Below are 16,529 nucleotides of genomic sequence, written 5' to 3'. Positions count from 1 at the left end.
AAAAAATTTAACAATATGTCTCAGATTTTTGTAAAATATAAAATTCTAGCTCATTGTTTTTAATATCCTCATAATATTCCATTGTATATTGAATTATTCCTCAGTTGATGAACATTTAAATTATTTGTAGTTTTCTACTAGTCTGTAGGGCAACTTCTAGGATTGATATTGCTGGGTTAAAGTGACATGCTAAACTTTTAAGAAACAATATCAAGAACAATTTTGTTTGTCTGTTTATTTTTACTGGCAAGAACACATAATACAGAGAAGGGAAATGGTCTGTGGGAATGCAGAATATGTCACCTTTATACAATGATTAGTAATTATTTTGTTTAGATAAACAGTGCATTATAATGATGGCTGACATTTTCACCACACACAAAAATTGGCAACTATGTGAGGTGATGTATATGTTAATTAAACTGATTGTGGTAGTCATTTCATGTGGTATATTGTGTCAAATTATCATATTATACACTTTAGATATATTGTTTTAATTGTTAATTATACCTCACTATACCTCAGTAAAGTTGAAAAATGATTAATGAAGGGTTATAATAAATTGATTCGTTCCAAAGCAAAACTTTAGCATTTTGTGATATTTTGGAATATTATTTCTTGTATAATTATTTATAGAGTTAGAGAACCTTGCTGTGAAACTGGGCAAAATGCTCTAAATTTGAGGAAGAATAGTTAACATTAGAGAACTTAGTGACTTCTTTTTTGATGACTAAGAATTACTGAGCTTTGTGACTTCTTAGAGTAAAACACTGATTTGAAAATACAACTTTTAGAAAATTAGTTTAAAAATATGTCTCACAACTTAAATTGAGCTCAGTGAAAGTTTCCTTTAAATATATGCTAACACGTTTTCCTCTGAAGTATGGCTGAATGAGTCTGTGGTTACCTAACTTTCACCCCTGCTGCACGAATCAAAGCAGTTAAAAATTGAAGGTAATCTTTCTGTAATGAAACTAGAGAAATGCTATGGCTCCATACCAGGCTACCAATAAAATCTTAAAAATAAAATGAAATTAGGGCTGAAATCCATGGAGGAGACAAACTTACTTTTAGACCTCAAACTGATGCATATCTCTTAAGAGTAAGAGAGAAAAGTATTCCTTTAAGGGACCTTTCAACAGTCATTTTGCAACATAAAGATTCAGATTGAAGAAATGGGTGAAACCATCTTGATAAAGGCTGATTTTCATGGCAAGTTGCTAGCAAATATGCCCTCTACTTAATATATAGCACAGGAAAAATAGCATGGGGCAGGGAGAGAAGTACAGTGGTGAAAATACATGTTTACAGGCGTGCCTGGGACTTGCAAGTTCCTTTCCTCTCCATAGTGCTATATAACCATTAATGATGAAAGAAAACATGGTTTATGCGTTTATAAATATATAATTTATACATTTGATTTTACAAAAGCAAAACACTTATGGCAAAGTAAAATTGCCAAGAGACAATTTGGAAAAATGTTTATACTATGACAATGTTTATACTATACTTTTTCTTATGACAAAGCTCCCATGTATACAAGGAATACTTATAAGTCAATAAGAAAAAGGTGAATTATAAGCTAAGAATGTGAATAGATAATTCTGGGAAGAAATATAATTGATTAATGAATACAAAATTTTTTTCTGATTAGCATGTAAAAAATGTGACAGTGTAATTAGTCAGGAACTCTCATGTACTGTTGATGGTAATTAATTATGGTAAACTTTTGGGAAAGGTGTTTTGTCAACTAGTATCTGAATTTAGATCAAATGGCCAACATCTGCTGGATCCTAGAAAAAGCAAGGGAATCCCAGAAAAACATTTACTTCTGCTTCATTGACTACACTAGTGGATCACAACAAACTGTGAAAAGCTCTTAAAGAGATGAGAATACCAGAGCACCTTACCTGCCACCTGAGAAACCTGTATGTGGGCCGAGAAGCAACAGTTAGGACCTTACAAGGAACAACTGACTGGTTCAAACTGGGAAAGAAATACGTCAAAGCTGTATATTATCACCCTGCTTATTTAACTTATATGCAGAGTACATCATGCAAAATGCTGGGCTGGATGAAGCACAAGCTGGAATCAAGATTGCTGAGAGAAATAACCTCAATAATCTCAGATGTGCAGGTGATACCACCCTAATGGTAGAAAGCAAAGAGGAACTAAAGAGCCCCTTGATGAAGGTGAAAGAGGAGAGTGAAAAAGCTGGCTTGAAACTCAGCATTCAGAAAACTAAGGTCATGGTACCTAGTCACATCACTTCATGGAAATAGATGGGGGAAAAAATGGAAACAGTGGCAGACTTTATTTATTTCCTTGGGCTCCAAAATTGCTGTGGATGGTGACTGCAGCCACGGAATTAAAAGCACTTGCTCCTTGTAGTAATAGCTATGACAAACCTAGCCACTATGTTAAAAAGCAGAGACATCACTTTGCCAACAAAGGTCCATATAATCAAAGCTATGGTTTTTCCAGTAGTCATGTATGGATATGAGAGTTGAACCATAAAGAAGGTTGAGCACCAAAGAATTGATGCTTTTGAACTGTGATGTTGGAGAAGACTCTGACAGTCCCTTGGACAGCAAGGATATCAAACCAGTCAATCCTAAAGGAAATGAACTCTGAATATCATTGGAAGAACTGATGCTGAAGCTAAAGCTCCAATATTTTGGCCACCTGATGTGAAGAGCCAATCTTTCCCTGATGCTGGGAAAGACTGAGGGCAAGAGAAGGGTGCAACAGAGGATGAAATGGTTGAATGGCATCATTGACTCAGTGGACATGAGTTTCAGCAAACTCTGGGAGATAGTAAAGGACGAGGAAGCCTGGCGTGCTGCAGTCCATGGAATAACAAAGAGTCGAACATGATCAACAACAGTAATCTGAATTTAAATTATTCTTTCAGACTCAGAACTGCTTATAGGAATTTATGCTATAGAAACTTTCTGTGAGTGGTGTGTATGAATGTGTGCCTTTGTGTTCAGACACTCGTGTACATGGGCATGTATGAAAGAGAGCACAAGGGGAATTATACACAGAGATGTTTATTGCAGCTTTGGTCTGCTTCCAGTTTTTATCAATGGCGATTTCTTCAATAAATTTTGGTGCCTTCTTGTAATGAAGAGAAGGAAATGGCAACCCACTCCAGTGTTCTTGCCTGGAGAATCCCAGGGACGGGGGAGCCTGGTGGGCTGCTGTCTGTGGGGTCGCACAGAGTCGGACACGACTGAAGTGACTTAGCTTAGCTTAGCTTGTAATGAAATGCTGTGAATGAAGTAAAGCTATATATATTGACTTGAGAAGATACCTATGATTACTCAAAGAAGAAAGCAGGTTGCCAAACAAGACTAAGCAGACTCAAGCATTGATAAAGTATTTATAAAATAAAATACACTAATATGTTTGTAAAGTATAACATGAATGTGTTATGGCAATATATGTTTAAGGTTGTGGTGCTTGTGCTTTTCTTACAGATGCTTCTTTGACAAGACCACTTCATCATCAAACCTCTGCCTGCCCCCACTCTCATGGAAACCCTCCTCCTCAGACTCAGCCTCCACCTCAAGTGGATTATGTTATTCCTCATCCTGTTCATGCTTTCCATTCTCAAATATCGTCTCATGCAACATCTCACCCCGTGGCACCCCCACCTCCAACTCATTTAGCCAGTACAGCTGCACCAATCCCTCAGCATCTTCCTCCCACACACCAGCCAATTTCACACCATATTCCAGCCACAGCACCTCCAGCACAAAGACTGCACCCTCATGAAATGATGCAGAGGATGGAAGTTCAAAGAAGGAGAATGATGCAGCACCCAACGTATGTTCTACGTTTTTAGAAAGATAATCACCCTTTATTCTTTGCCTTCTATTTCCATTGGCTTTTAAAACTGTGAAGTCTTCAGAAGCGATATAGCTATACTTAATCCTCAGTTCACTAGGAAATTAATTTTTTACTAACCAGAATGTCTTATCCTGAGTTGTAGGTGCTGACATAAAATTTTTATATCAGGTTATTTCATATGAAAAGACTATAAAAACAAAAAGAACTTTTTGTTTTCTTTGGAAAACTCAGGATCTGATGTTCTAATTTGGGGCAGTGTACTTTGTTGGGCTTATTCTGCCTGCCTATTAAAGTTATGCAGGAAAATGGCTACTACATTGGTTCATCTATATATTGTCTGTAGCTTCTTTTACACTACAAAAACCAAGTTGAGTAGTTAGAACAGAAACCATGTGGCCTATAGAGCAAGCAGTATTAAGTATTTGGCCCTTACAGAATGTTTGCAGACTCTTGATTTAATCAATGATCTGGCTCTTGTGTAACTTTTTTCTTTAGTTATATAATTTAAGGTTATATTTAGAATCTGTGACTATTTTTGTCATTTTAATACAGTGCCTCTTTATATAGAAAGTTGCCAATTAATATTTCTCTCTTCCAGTATCTAGAAAATTACTTGTTCTGAATCATTAAGGTTAAACATGAAAACTCTGTATATGTGTTTGAAACTAGTAGAAAATGAGAATTAAACTATAAAAATGAATCTCTAGAACTGTTTTTTTCTCAAGTGCCATTCGTTTAGAACTTTGTTACCATTTACATTTGTAAATTTGACAGACTTTAGAAAGAGAAAATATAGTAAGCTGGACTGATGAATAAAGAGTGTGAATAGAAGTAATACCAGTTTCCCAGATGTGTTGACATGTATTTGCATGTGTTTGAAGAAAATGCACAGGTTAAATTTTTTCCTTAGAAGTTTTTTTTTTTAACTTAGAAGTTTTATCCATTAAAATGGATGAGTATTATTATAGCAGAAAGATGAAGCAAGGTAGTTTCCATTTCTTCTGTTTTATATGTTTATATAAACAACTTCCTTGTGTCTGAAGCATATGCTGGAGTATTAATTTTTTAAATTTTATTTTCATTTAGTTCCCGTTATTCTATTTAAAATATCTGCCATATTATAAAGATACTGTTTTTTCCCTTGGATGATATTTGGATTGGAGACATTGAAATAAATGAGTAGTGAGAATTTGTGGGACTATGGTTTCTTGATTTATTGTTAATCATTAAGTTTATTGTTACAGAGTTAATTTCAAGACTAATCTATAGATGTTTATAATATTGATACTAGATTGTTTTTTTTCTACATTAAGAAATAACCAATTATTCAATTATTTCCAGTGGTCTTTTTGTGTTCTGTGTTTCCAGGCGGGCACATGAACGCCCCCCACCCCATCCACATAGGATGCACCCAAATTATGGTCACGGGCATCATATTCATGTGCCTCAGACTATGTCCTCACATCCTCGACAGGCTCCGGAGAGATCTGCCTGGTCAGTATATTATTTATTTCAGAGCTGTGATCAGTTTCTTGTGGTAGAAAAGGTTGGAAGAGATATTTTGTAGGGGAAGGGTAATGTGGGGACTTGCCTGGTGGTCCAGTGGCTGAGACTGGACTTTGAATGCAGGGAGTCTGGGTTCGATCCCTGGTCAAGGAACTAGATCTCACACGCTGCAACTAAGAGTTCGCATTCCGCAAGTAAAGATCCCACACGTCACAACAAGATTGAAGATCCTGAGTGTTGCAACTAAAACCTAAGCACAGCAAATAGCTAGATATATAAATTTTTTTTAAAGGATAATACAGAGAAACTGAATTACAGCTTAGCTGTGACTCACTGTCTCTGGGTGAGTCATAAGAGACTTGGGGAGGAAAGAGTAGCAACTTGAGTTCTAGGGCAGGGAACCCTGTCAAACTGGAATAGAACTTTTTTGTTGTTGTTTCTCAGAGATCTACCATCAAAGTAAAACCCCTAAATTTTTCATCGTCTTTATCCAGCACCCCCACCTTTGTACTCAGGTTTGCTGTACCTCCCTTAACCCCTGCTATTGATAAGGGAAATTCAGCCTGGATCCTCCAGGCTTGAGTTATTTCCTAGAGAAATGGAGGCAAATTTGCATTAATTTTCTTTCTGAATCTGTTGTCTATAGGTAGCTATTGAGATCTTGATCCACAGTGACTTTTCAGACAGAATATAAAATGAGAATAAATAAATGAAGATTTGATATTTACCAGTTTTACTTTCTAAAATTTTGTTTACCCTTGCTGTATAAGGTACGGAAGTATTTACTCTTCGAATTATCCTTGATGCCAACAATCCAGAGGCACTATCCAACAAACAAAAGACCTGGGGGCAATATTCATATAAACCAAAAAAGTAAACTCAATTGTATATGCTTCTTATAAAAAATCAGACTTTTAGATTGGAAGGAACCTTAGGGCCACTCATATGTCCTTCCTTTGTAAGGTGTGAAACTGGATACAGATGCCTTGCTCCTCATGGTCACAAAGTTGAACCTTTGAATTTTGGTTTCTAAAATGAACTTGAAATTATTAGTTTATCTTTTGGGCTAAATTATCTTTTTTTCTCAGCTAAGTAAGATAAGAATCTTCAGATGACATTAAAAAATGTAAACATACTCCTGCATTTCTGTTGATAATAGACACTGTAAGGATGTCTAACATTTAAACTGTTCTCCTTTGTCAGGGAACTGGGAATTGAAGCTGGAGTAACTGCAGCTACTTATACACCTGGAGCATTGCATCCTCACTTGGCCCATTACCATGCACCACCTCGGCTTCATCACCTGCAATTAGGAGCTCTACCTTTAATGGTAAAATAGGAAGATTTCAAAATTCTGACATAGTTGCCTTCAAAAACTGTTCTTCCTTTTCTAAATTATGTTTTGGAAATATTTTAAATGTATTAGTTGTTAATAGGTGTTTCAGTAGAGGATTAGAATTATTATTATTAGATTGAAATTGTGCTATAAGAAGATATTAGATACAGTAAAATATGTGTTTGTATCTGCAGTGTTACATATACTCTTCTTGATGTAAAAAATGACATTTTTTATACCAACAGTTTATACCAACATGATAATCTTTATCCGCTTTTAGTGGGATATCTGCTTTATCATCATAAATGGTAATGGGTCTGTTCTGATGCATTCACACTTTATTTTCTGATCAGTAGAAAGACTCTACTAATTCTCTGTAACTGATTTGAGCAGATTCAGATTTTGTTGATACCAGTTTGAGTTCTAAAGAGCAAATTCAGCAAAAATTGAGTTTTCTTTTCACATAATACATATTGCATAATACCGAGAAGTGAGTAGTTTTGTAGGGGTAGAAGTATTGAAGAGAAGGTTTCTAAGACACTTTACTATACATGCAACTTCTAAGCAAGCTTTGAAATTGAGAATGGTACTCTTAAAGTGACTACATCATGTAAAGAGCTTTCAGATATCATATTGCTATTGCTATTGCTATTGCTAAGTCACTTCAGTCGTGTCCAGCTCTATGTGACCCCATAGACGGCAGCCCACCAGGCTCCCTCGCCCCTGGGATTCTCCAGGCAAGAACACTGGAGTGGGTTGCCATTTCCTTCTCCAATGCATGAAAGTAAAAAGTGAAAGTGAAGTTGCTCAGTCGTGTCCGACCGTTAGCGACCCCATGGACTGCAGCCCACCAGGCTCCTCTGTCCATGGGATTTTCCAGGCAAGAGTACTGGAGTGAGGTGCCATTGCCTTCTCCATCAGATAGCATAAGCACAGGGAAATCCAAGTTGCTGTTTCTAGATCTTAGGGGTGAAGGTTACTCAGCAATGAAATATGTGCACTGCCAAGAAACTAGAACTCAGGCTTCATTGAAAGAGTAATGTCTTGATCATGTTTATGTTGTTAGAATGATTTAATCAGATTGCACCTAAATAGACCATCTCTTCAGTTGTGTGGAAAATAGGTTTCATGATGGAAGCAAGGACGCATTATAGTAGAAGAGATGAAAGTTGATGAATGCTTGAACAAGGGCAGTGGCAGTTGACCTAAAAATGATGGGCTCTGTTTGAGTAATATTTAAGATGATTCCCAGATATCTAGCTTTGGTTGTTAGGTGTATGTTTGGTGCTGCCATTCACTAATTTGGAGAATATTAGATGAGAATTTAGGGAAGGGGTTAGGTGAGTTAGATTTTGGACATATTGAATCTGAGATATATGTGTCAGGGTGGACTGTCCAGTAGGAAGTTGGGTTTATGGTCTGGATCTCCAAAGAATAAACTGGTCTTAGAGTTAAAGATAGGTTGTGATCTGTCAATATAAAATATTACATGTGTCACATGTCTGTCATATTACATGAATCCATGGAAGAGGATTAGACTTCTAAGAAAAATGTGCAAACTGATGAGAGATTGAAAGAACCTTGGCCAATAATAATAATGTATTTAAATGATAATACTGTATTTCAGGGCCTCCTGGGTGGCTCAGTGCTAAGAGGAACCTGGCAGGCTACAGTCCATGTGGTCACAAAAGAGTCAGACGCAACTTAGCAACTAAACAACAACAACAACAACAACAACTGTACTTCAAACAAATAATTCCAAGAATTGGCTAGGGTAATGAGGAGAAACAGTTAGAATAATGTCAAAATAATATGGTCAGTAGTGTTTCATCACAAAAAAGTAAAGTTTGAAAAATGTTGAATGCATTTGGCATTAGAGTGATTTCTGGCAGCTTTTGTCAAAGTGATTTCAGTAATGGTGAGGGATGGAGGCTGGGGTGCCTCTTAGATCACAGTAAGGTAGGGAAAGTTAAAATATGTGGAGATTGAATATAAACTACTTGCCTTATAAACTTGGCTGTGAAGGGAAAGTGGGAAATAGCATTGGCATTTAGTCCACGATTGATTGTTCCTTGGTGGCTCAGATGGTAAAGAATCTGCCTGCAATGCTGGAGACCTAGGTTCAGTCCCTGGGTAGGTGCAATCCCCTGGAGAAAGGAATGGGTACCCACTCCAGTATTTTTGCCTGAAGAGTTCCATGAATAGAGGAGCCTGGCGGGCTCTAGTCCATGGGGTGGCAAAGAATCGGACACAACTAAGTGAGTAACACTCTCTCACTATTAGGATTAGAGAGACAACCTGGGTTTGGAGAAACTTGAAGGTAATTTTAGGTTTAAGACGAAACAGTGGTAACAGGGAGGACTTGTTTGAAGACATACAGGAAAAGGGTGGGTAGCAGTTAAGGATGGTCCAGGTTGGGGAAACAAGAGAAAGAGGGAGCAAATGATAGAGCTCACCTTTGGGTAAGAGAAAGAGGAAGCTTATCCCTAAAAGTTAGAGAAAGGAGGCTAGAGAGGGTTACAAGAGACGTGCAGGTTTTAAGTAATTTGGAAGGCCTGAGTTCCTTTCTGATTTTTTCATTTCTCTTGGAGATGTGTAGGAAGATAGGTTATCTGCTTAGAGCTGGATACTATTGATCTTGATTATAAGGAAAGTTGCAGATACTTAAATAATAGACTATTTAAAGGGTAAAAATTATTGCTTATTTTAAATGCTTTTCCATGTGTGAACTGTCTTTTAAAGCTGTAAAACATGCTAGAAGTGTATTATGATTTAGTAGAAGCCACATAATTCTGGAGATTTGTTTATAAAAATGCAAGAATGGTCTTAGAATATCCCTTTCCTAACACTACGGTCAGCTCTTGTTATTCATGGTAGTTAATGTACTGTAGAGTTACTGTGAATGCTGACAAAATAGATATTGAACCATTATTCCCAGGGTAAATACAGCCCTAGGTTATTGCAAACCTCCAGTCCCAACAACCAATGCATAACCTTGTTGTAATGTATTTTTCTGTTTAGAGACACCTTGTTTGGTATATACTGTTGATTCATTGACATTGAGCACATGGCCAAGCTCATGATACCATAACTCATGCCTGAATGAAGCTTATGTACACATATTTTCTCCATAAGGCATGTCACAGCCTTCTTGCACTTAGGAACCCTAACTAATAATTAAGCATTATGTTTGGGGATCAGTTTAAACAACAGAATGACCTATACAAAGTACAAAAATGTGAAAAACATTGCAAAAAAGACACTTGTTTACAGTGTAAGAACTGAAACAAGTGGGCAGGGTCTTCTTCCTCAGCTGGGAGCATGTATTGGGTAACTTAGATTTTTTTGCTGCTCTGTGCAGGTCTATGAATGACTTGTGAGAGCACAACTATTGATTTTGGAGTTACAAACAAATTCTGTCAAGTAGGTGAGCTCACAAATAAGATTGTGAAGATTGACCTTAGCTAACAAAAAATTAGAAACTGTTAAACTTTCACTAATAGAACCAAACCAAAAGAGCAGCCAAAGGTGCCTTTGTTATTCATGGTAGTTAATGTACTATAGAGTTACTGTGAATGCTGACAAAATAGATATTGAACCTAGAGAAAGGGAAATAAAACTTTTATCCTGAAATTAAGTTTTGTTAGAAAATTTTATGCATTTCTATTTCTTAATACTGTATAATAAAGCTCTCTGAAATTGACCAGATCTTTTTTTAATATAAATTTATTTATTTTAATTGAAGGCTAACTACTGTATAATATTGTATGAAATTGACCAGATCTTATGAAAATTTTGCTCTGTATATGTTTAGGCTACTAAGAGCATCATTCTTAGGTTTGAGTATTCCCTACTTAGGATTCTTTGTGCAAAATAAATCAAGTAGAAGAGAATCTGTTATCTCATGGAACTGCTGTTTCTATTTTTTTCCTTCTGATGATAATTTAAAAGTTATTATAAATGAGATCATTTTTGAAGAGGAACCTGTTAACACAATGCCGTTTTAGGAGTTATGTATACTTCCTGAAGTTGATTTTTTTGAGAAGCTATGTGGAGAAAATTGAGTATCTGAATTATTCGATGGCAGCAATAAAACTTGAGCCTGTTCTGAATTCATTTAGCTTACCTGTTCTCTTCAAATAGGTTCCTGACATGGCAGGCTATCCTCACATTCGTTACATTTCATCAGGCTTGGATGGAACATCATTCAGAGGTCCTTTCAGGGGCAATTTTGAGGTATGTAATAGCATTAATGAAGATATTTGCCACAATATCTGTAATGTAAAAAGAGAGTATGTGTAATATTAATAGTTACAAGTATAGGATTGCTGCAGTGACTGAGAATCAAAAGGCAGTAACACATCTATATTGATTCTAGGGATTATTATAGAAAGATTTATTAGTAATATTAATCTTAGCATCAGAAATTACCCAAATATTGAAGAAGAGTAATTGAAAATATCTAATAATAGAAGAATGTAGAAATTTATTTAGTTCAGTCGTTCAGTCGTGTCCGACTCTGTGCGACCCCATGAATCGCAGCACTCCAGGCCTCACTGTCCATCACCAACTCCCGGAGTTCACTCAGACTCACGTCCATCGAGTCAGTGATGCCATCCAGCCATCTCATCCTCTGTCGTCCCCTTCTCCTCCTGCCCCCAATCCCTCCCAGCATCAGAGTCTTTTCCAATGAGTCAACTCTTCGCATGAGGTGGCCAAAGTACTGGAGTTTCAGCTTTAGCATCATTCCTTCCAAAGAAATCCCAGGGCTGATCTCCTTCAGAATGGACTGGTTGGATCTCCTTGCAGTCCAAGGAACTCTCAAGAGTCTTCTCCAACACCACAGTTCAAAAGCATCTATTCTTCAGCGCTCAGCCTTCTTCACAGTCCAACTCTCACATCCATACATGACCACTGGAAAGACCACAGCCTTGACTAGACGGACCTTTGTTGGCAAAGTAATGTCTCTGCTTTTGAATATGCTATCTAGGTTGGTCATAACTTTCCTTCCAAGGAGTAAGCATCTTTTAATTTCATGGCTGCAGTCACCATCTGCAGTGATTTTTGGAGCCCCCCAAAAATAAAAGTCTGACACTGTTTCCACTGTTTCCCCATCTACTTGCCATGAAGTGGTGGGACCAGATGCCATGATCTTCGTTTTCTGAATGTTGAGAATTTTATTAAATAAATATAAATATCAGATAAAGAACCATACCATTAAATGTGCTAGAAGAACCTTAATGCTTCTTTTTTTTTTTTAGTAAATGTAGTACGTGAAACTGTGCTCAGTGTTTGTGGCAGCCTGGATGGGAGGGGAGTTTGAGGGAGAATGTATACATGTATTGTATGTGCCGAGTCCCTTTGCTATTCACTAGAAACTATCACAGCATTGTTAATTGGCTCTACCCCAATACAAAATAAGAAGTTAAAAATTTTTTAAATGCACTAGACTTATATGCTTTACTTAACCCATGTGATGCTTGTAATACATTAGAATTTAGTGATAACATTCTTTCTATAAATTTACTCTTTGCAATATATCTGGGAAATAAGTACTATCAGTTTTTTGACTAGTACATTGTTTTTGATAGTTCTGATATTCTCATGGGTAGATGAATATAATTTATTTAACCATTCTTCTAGGAAAACATTTAGGTTTTGAAAATATTTTTTCTACTATAATCAATGCCTAATGCTTTTTGACTAAGCTTAGTTTTTAGAGAAGCATTGCTATAGAAAAACAAACCTAAGTAATTCAGTTTTTTGCTAAATATCTTTGAATTTTCTGGAAGAACAGATCATTTAGATATGATTAAAGTTTTGTTTCTTCATGTCAGTTTGGAATTTGGAATCAAGAATTATTGTTTGACTTGTTTCTCTATTTTACTGCAGTGACTTCATCTTCTAGATGCATACATGCTTACTGACTTATATAGGATCATGTCGTAATACGTTGCTCTAGTCTACCAAGATAACTTTGTCATACCACTTCAGTTAGCTGAGAATTAAACAGCCATTTGCCTTACCATATATGGGTTTTGAATACTCTATTTACATGGCATGTTTATAAATATGGTACTTTATTGCTTTCACAATACTGATTGTGCTGTTCAAGGAATAATAATGCTGGCTTTTAATACTGGTTATTATTCTTCTTCAGGAACTTATTCATTTAGAAGAAAGATTAGGAAATGTTAATCGTGGAGCATCCCAGGGGACAATTGAAAGATGTACATATCCACATAAATACAAAAAGGTAAGCATTTATTCTGTGAAACATCTACATTATTGTTGAAATGCATAACATTTAATATCATGGACTTTTTTCAAGTTTGTGGAATCTATCAACTACATTTTTTTTATTATTAAAACAATATATGCATACGGTTAAAAAATCTAAAACTATAAATTGAAGTCTGTTACTCTAATGATCCTAGTTTTCCTTCCCAGAAGAAAAATCATGCTTAAAGATTTCTTAGGTAATCTTCCAAGTATTTTTAATAATGTGCATATATATTTTTTTTTTCTTCCACTTTTGAAAATAACTCAAAGGGGCTAATATGCATACAGTTTTTGTCCATTTTCTTTTTATTCTATATCAGCACCTACGGATGACCTGTATTCTTACTAATAGCTTATACAGAATTCCATCCTATAGTGGTACCATAATTCAGCTAATCAGTTGTTTGGATGGGAACTTAATTGACCTACATTTCTTACATTCTACCCTTATATCCTTATGTAGCGTTACATCTAGATGATGTGCAGTAGGCATGTTAAATAAATTTCTTTCAACAAACAATGTTCTATACTGTAGAGACTAATGAAGTTTGAAAATGACTGTTCGTTGTATTTTTCACCCTTTTCCTAAGATTATTAATGGGGTATTACCATTAAATGTAAGTCCTCTCAACTGTTTAAGCTAAATACTATAACTAGCATTCATTTTTGAACATTATCTGAAACATTTATTAATGAAATGAAGTGTATCTGGCTGTGCCTCATGATGGGACAGAATAGTATATATGATCCTGATTGTGGGTTAGAAATGATAGATTTCAGACTAATGAATATGTTACTTTTAATTTTGATACTGATTATTTAAGGGTCTTACGAGAACACTTTGTTGATAATAGTCACTTAATTCATCCTTTAATTCATGGCAATTTTATCTGGGAAATATGTCGTGGGTGAATGTATGGTTTTGTTTGTTTTGTTTTTCAAATAAACACGAACTTTACTCAGTTGTTCAATAATGTCATCTCTACTAACAAGGTAACAACTGATTGGTTCTCACAGAGGAAACTGCACTGCAAACAAGATGGGGAAGAAGGGACTGAGGAAGACACAGAGGAAAAATGTACTATCTGTTTGTCTATTTTAGAGGAAGGTGAAGATGTGAGGTAACTAAACACTAATTATCTAAAATTCATTGTCAAAACTGGACAAGAGATTTTATTTGAGGGAATTCTCTTGTCGCCCAGTCGTTAAGACTCTGCACTTTGAGCTGCTTGAGGGTGCTGATTCAGTCCTTGGTTGGGGACCTAATCTCCCACAGACCTGCAATACAGCCAAAATAAGAGGAATTTTATTATAAAGCAGACCAGAAACCAAATAAAGATTACTCCTAGCGTACCCTGTTACCAGTCTCTGATATGTAGAATTGCCTTCTAATAGTGAATAAAACAGTGAAAAGATTAAGTTTCTGTATTAACATCAAAGAGAAATATACTACCTGTTTTAGGGCCACACCAAGACTTGGCCAGGGGGATTTTGTGGTCAATATTGTCTTATCTGAATCTTATAGGACGGAGAACTTGAGAGACTTTGGAGGCCAAAACGTGTATATTAATGTTTCTCCAAAGCTTACAGAGAGGGATCCAGAGTAGCTCCATGCAGTATGTTTTGCATCATCATTTATAAAGTGATCTTGTCCTAAAATTTCCTCTCAATTTGTAGGCTGTTTTCTTCTTGCAACTATGTGATTTAGAAAATGTTATTATGCTAACCAAATATTTTAGACTTTTCTTTTTATAATCTGTTAAGTAACTGTTTTGTTCCTATTCTGTTTTTGCTAATGTAACATAATCCCATATGAAGCAAGTTCTATAACATATATAACAACTGTATCCTATTTCTTCAGTTGACTAAGAGAGAAAAAAAAGTTACAAACTTTTATTGTCTACTATATCACATAGAAGGTTGTTTGGACACTGTATTTCCAATGAAGATTTATAAATATAGATAATTGTTTTTTACAGTATTGGCAATACTGTCAGAGAGTAATTAGAACACCTCTTTTTAGCTGTTTTTACAAAATATGAAATCTGAAATGTACAACAACTCAACAGTGGTGGAAGTTGAAATTGACGCTTAAGTCAGTAACCTTTATTCTACCGTTAGGTTTGATGTTAGCGTGTTAGTGCATGGAAGCTTTGTTTATTTCTCCATTTCTAATTGATAGTGTAGTGTACTAAAGCAAACATATCTCTTTAATCTGCTTTTAGAAGAGTAGCATAGTACGATATAACATGAAAATAATCTCATGAAACAATATTAATAACCTTTAATCAATCATGTACTTTAATGTGTTAAAGAGATCCTCTAGAGAGAAAATAATATTGCATATTAAGACATTCCTTAATTAGTATAATATGGCTGCTGTGTGTTTACAGAATTCTTTTGAGAGAATTAAGTGAGAATTTTTTGGAAAGTGCTTCATAAATACAGTGATTTGATATTAAAAATATATTTACAGTATTATGTTGTGGGGAACATATTGCCAACTCTAATAAATTGGCAGCTCATGTATAGAAACAAAGTTGGAATAATTGTTACTGTGGTGGTTCTTAAAATTCTTGAGATTTTATATAATTTGATTCTTTAGCTGTGACAGTTAATTATCTTGGTCATTAATACATTACATTGCCCAAAGTATTAATTTAATGTAGGTATATAATCTTGAGTAGGGAGGGTTTGTTTTTTTTTAATAACAGAAGAGAAAATGTTTAGTAACTTCAGAACATTACTGAAGTATTGCATGTATCATTTGTTTAAATGCCACTGCACTTGTCATAAAATTAACTTTTGCTTTTTGTTTTGTTTACTTATAATAGACGCCTTCCCTGTATGCACCTTTTCCACCAAGTGTGTGTTGACCAGTGGTTGATCACCAATAAGAAGTGCCCCATTTGCAGAGTGGACATTGAGGCCCAGCTGCCAAGTGAAAGTTGACACCATGTTTCAGAACTCTTCCCCTCCCTCTCATTCCCACCCTCCTGGTACTGCAGTCAACCAAAGATGGCATGACTTACCTGCGCAGATTCGGAAGCCTTGAACTTAAGAGTGCTGGCTCTGCTACATGGTACAACTAATGCTAGACCTACAGTTTATGTATACAGTTGATTTTGATGTATTTATAAAAGCTTTTTTTTTTCTAGATTTGACATTTTTCCTGTATCATTTTACTGTATTTTTGCATGGTTCCTTGTATTGCATTTCTTTGCACATATTATGGGCTTGTGACCCTAAACTTGCAGGCAAGATTAGCTGCTTTAGTAAGTAGAATTTTGTGGTCTTTTTGGTTTTTACATAGTACCAGGTCTTGAGAATTATGAATTTTTTTATCCATTACTAACGTTTAATTTAATCAATCATGTACTTTAGTTTAATGTATAAAGATCCTCTAGAAAATGATAATATTGTGTATTAAGACATTCCTTAATTAGGACAAAATGGCTGCTGTATATTTACAATATGGAGTTCTGAGTTCAATACCATCCTTGATACCGGGAACAGAATACAAACCATTTTCAATCAGATGCAGGTGGTA

The 16,529-nt window shown here is 35.5% G+C and overlaps 1 protein-coding gene across 4 annotated transcripts in view; it reads left to right on the top strand.

The window, feature by feature from the left end:
- RNF111 (ring finger protein 111) overlaps positions 1 to 16,241 on the top strand; it is an 82,892-nt gene extending 66,651 nt beyond the window's left edge. The window contains exons 8-14 of one of the 4 annotated variants that reach the window (XM_052646650.1): positions 3,483 to 3,831; positions 5,224 to 5,349; positions 6,565 to 6,691; positions 10,841 to 10,933; positions 12,858 to 12,953; positions 13,997 to 14,100; positions 15,814 to 16,241. In XM_052646650.1, coding sequence (XP_052502610.1) covers positions 3,483 to 3,831; positions 5,224 to 5,349; positions 6,565 to 6,691; positions 10,841 to 10,933; positions 12,858 to 12,953; positions 13,997 to 14,100; positions 15,814 to 15,931 — 1,013 coding nt within the window. In that variant the 3' untranslated portion in view covers positions 15,932 to 16,241. Of the gene's footprint in view, positions 1 to 3,482; positions 3,832 to 5,196; positions 5,350 to 6,564; positions 6,692 to 10,840; positions 10,934 to 12,857; positions 12,954 to 13,972; positions 14,101 to 15,813 lie in introns of all 4 variants that reach the window. The other 3 variants (XM_052646649.1, XM_052646648.1, XM_052646647.1) reach the window with 3 other exon arrangements.
- The last annotated feature ends 288 nt before the right edge of the window (positions 16,242 to 16,529 follow it).

This window comes from Budorcas taxicolor, chromosome 10, assembly GCF_023091745.1.
Source record: "Budorcas taxicolor isolate Tak-1 chromosome 10, Takin1.1, whole genome shotgun sequence".
In the NCBI taxonomy this organism is placed as follows: domain Eukaryota; kingdom Metazoa; phylum Chordata; class Mammalia; order Artiodactyla; family Bovidae; genus Budorcas; species Budorcas taxicolor.
Note: the sequence above shows the minus strand (reverse complement) of the source record. Positions and strands in the feature narration are given on the sequence as shown.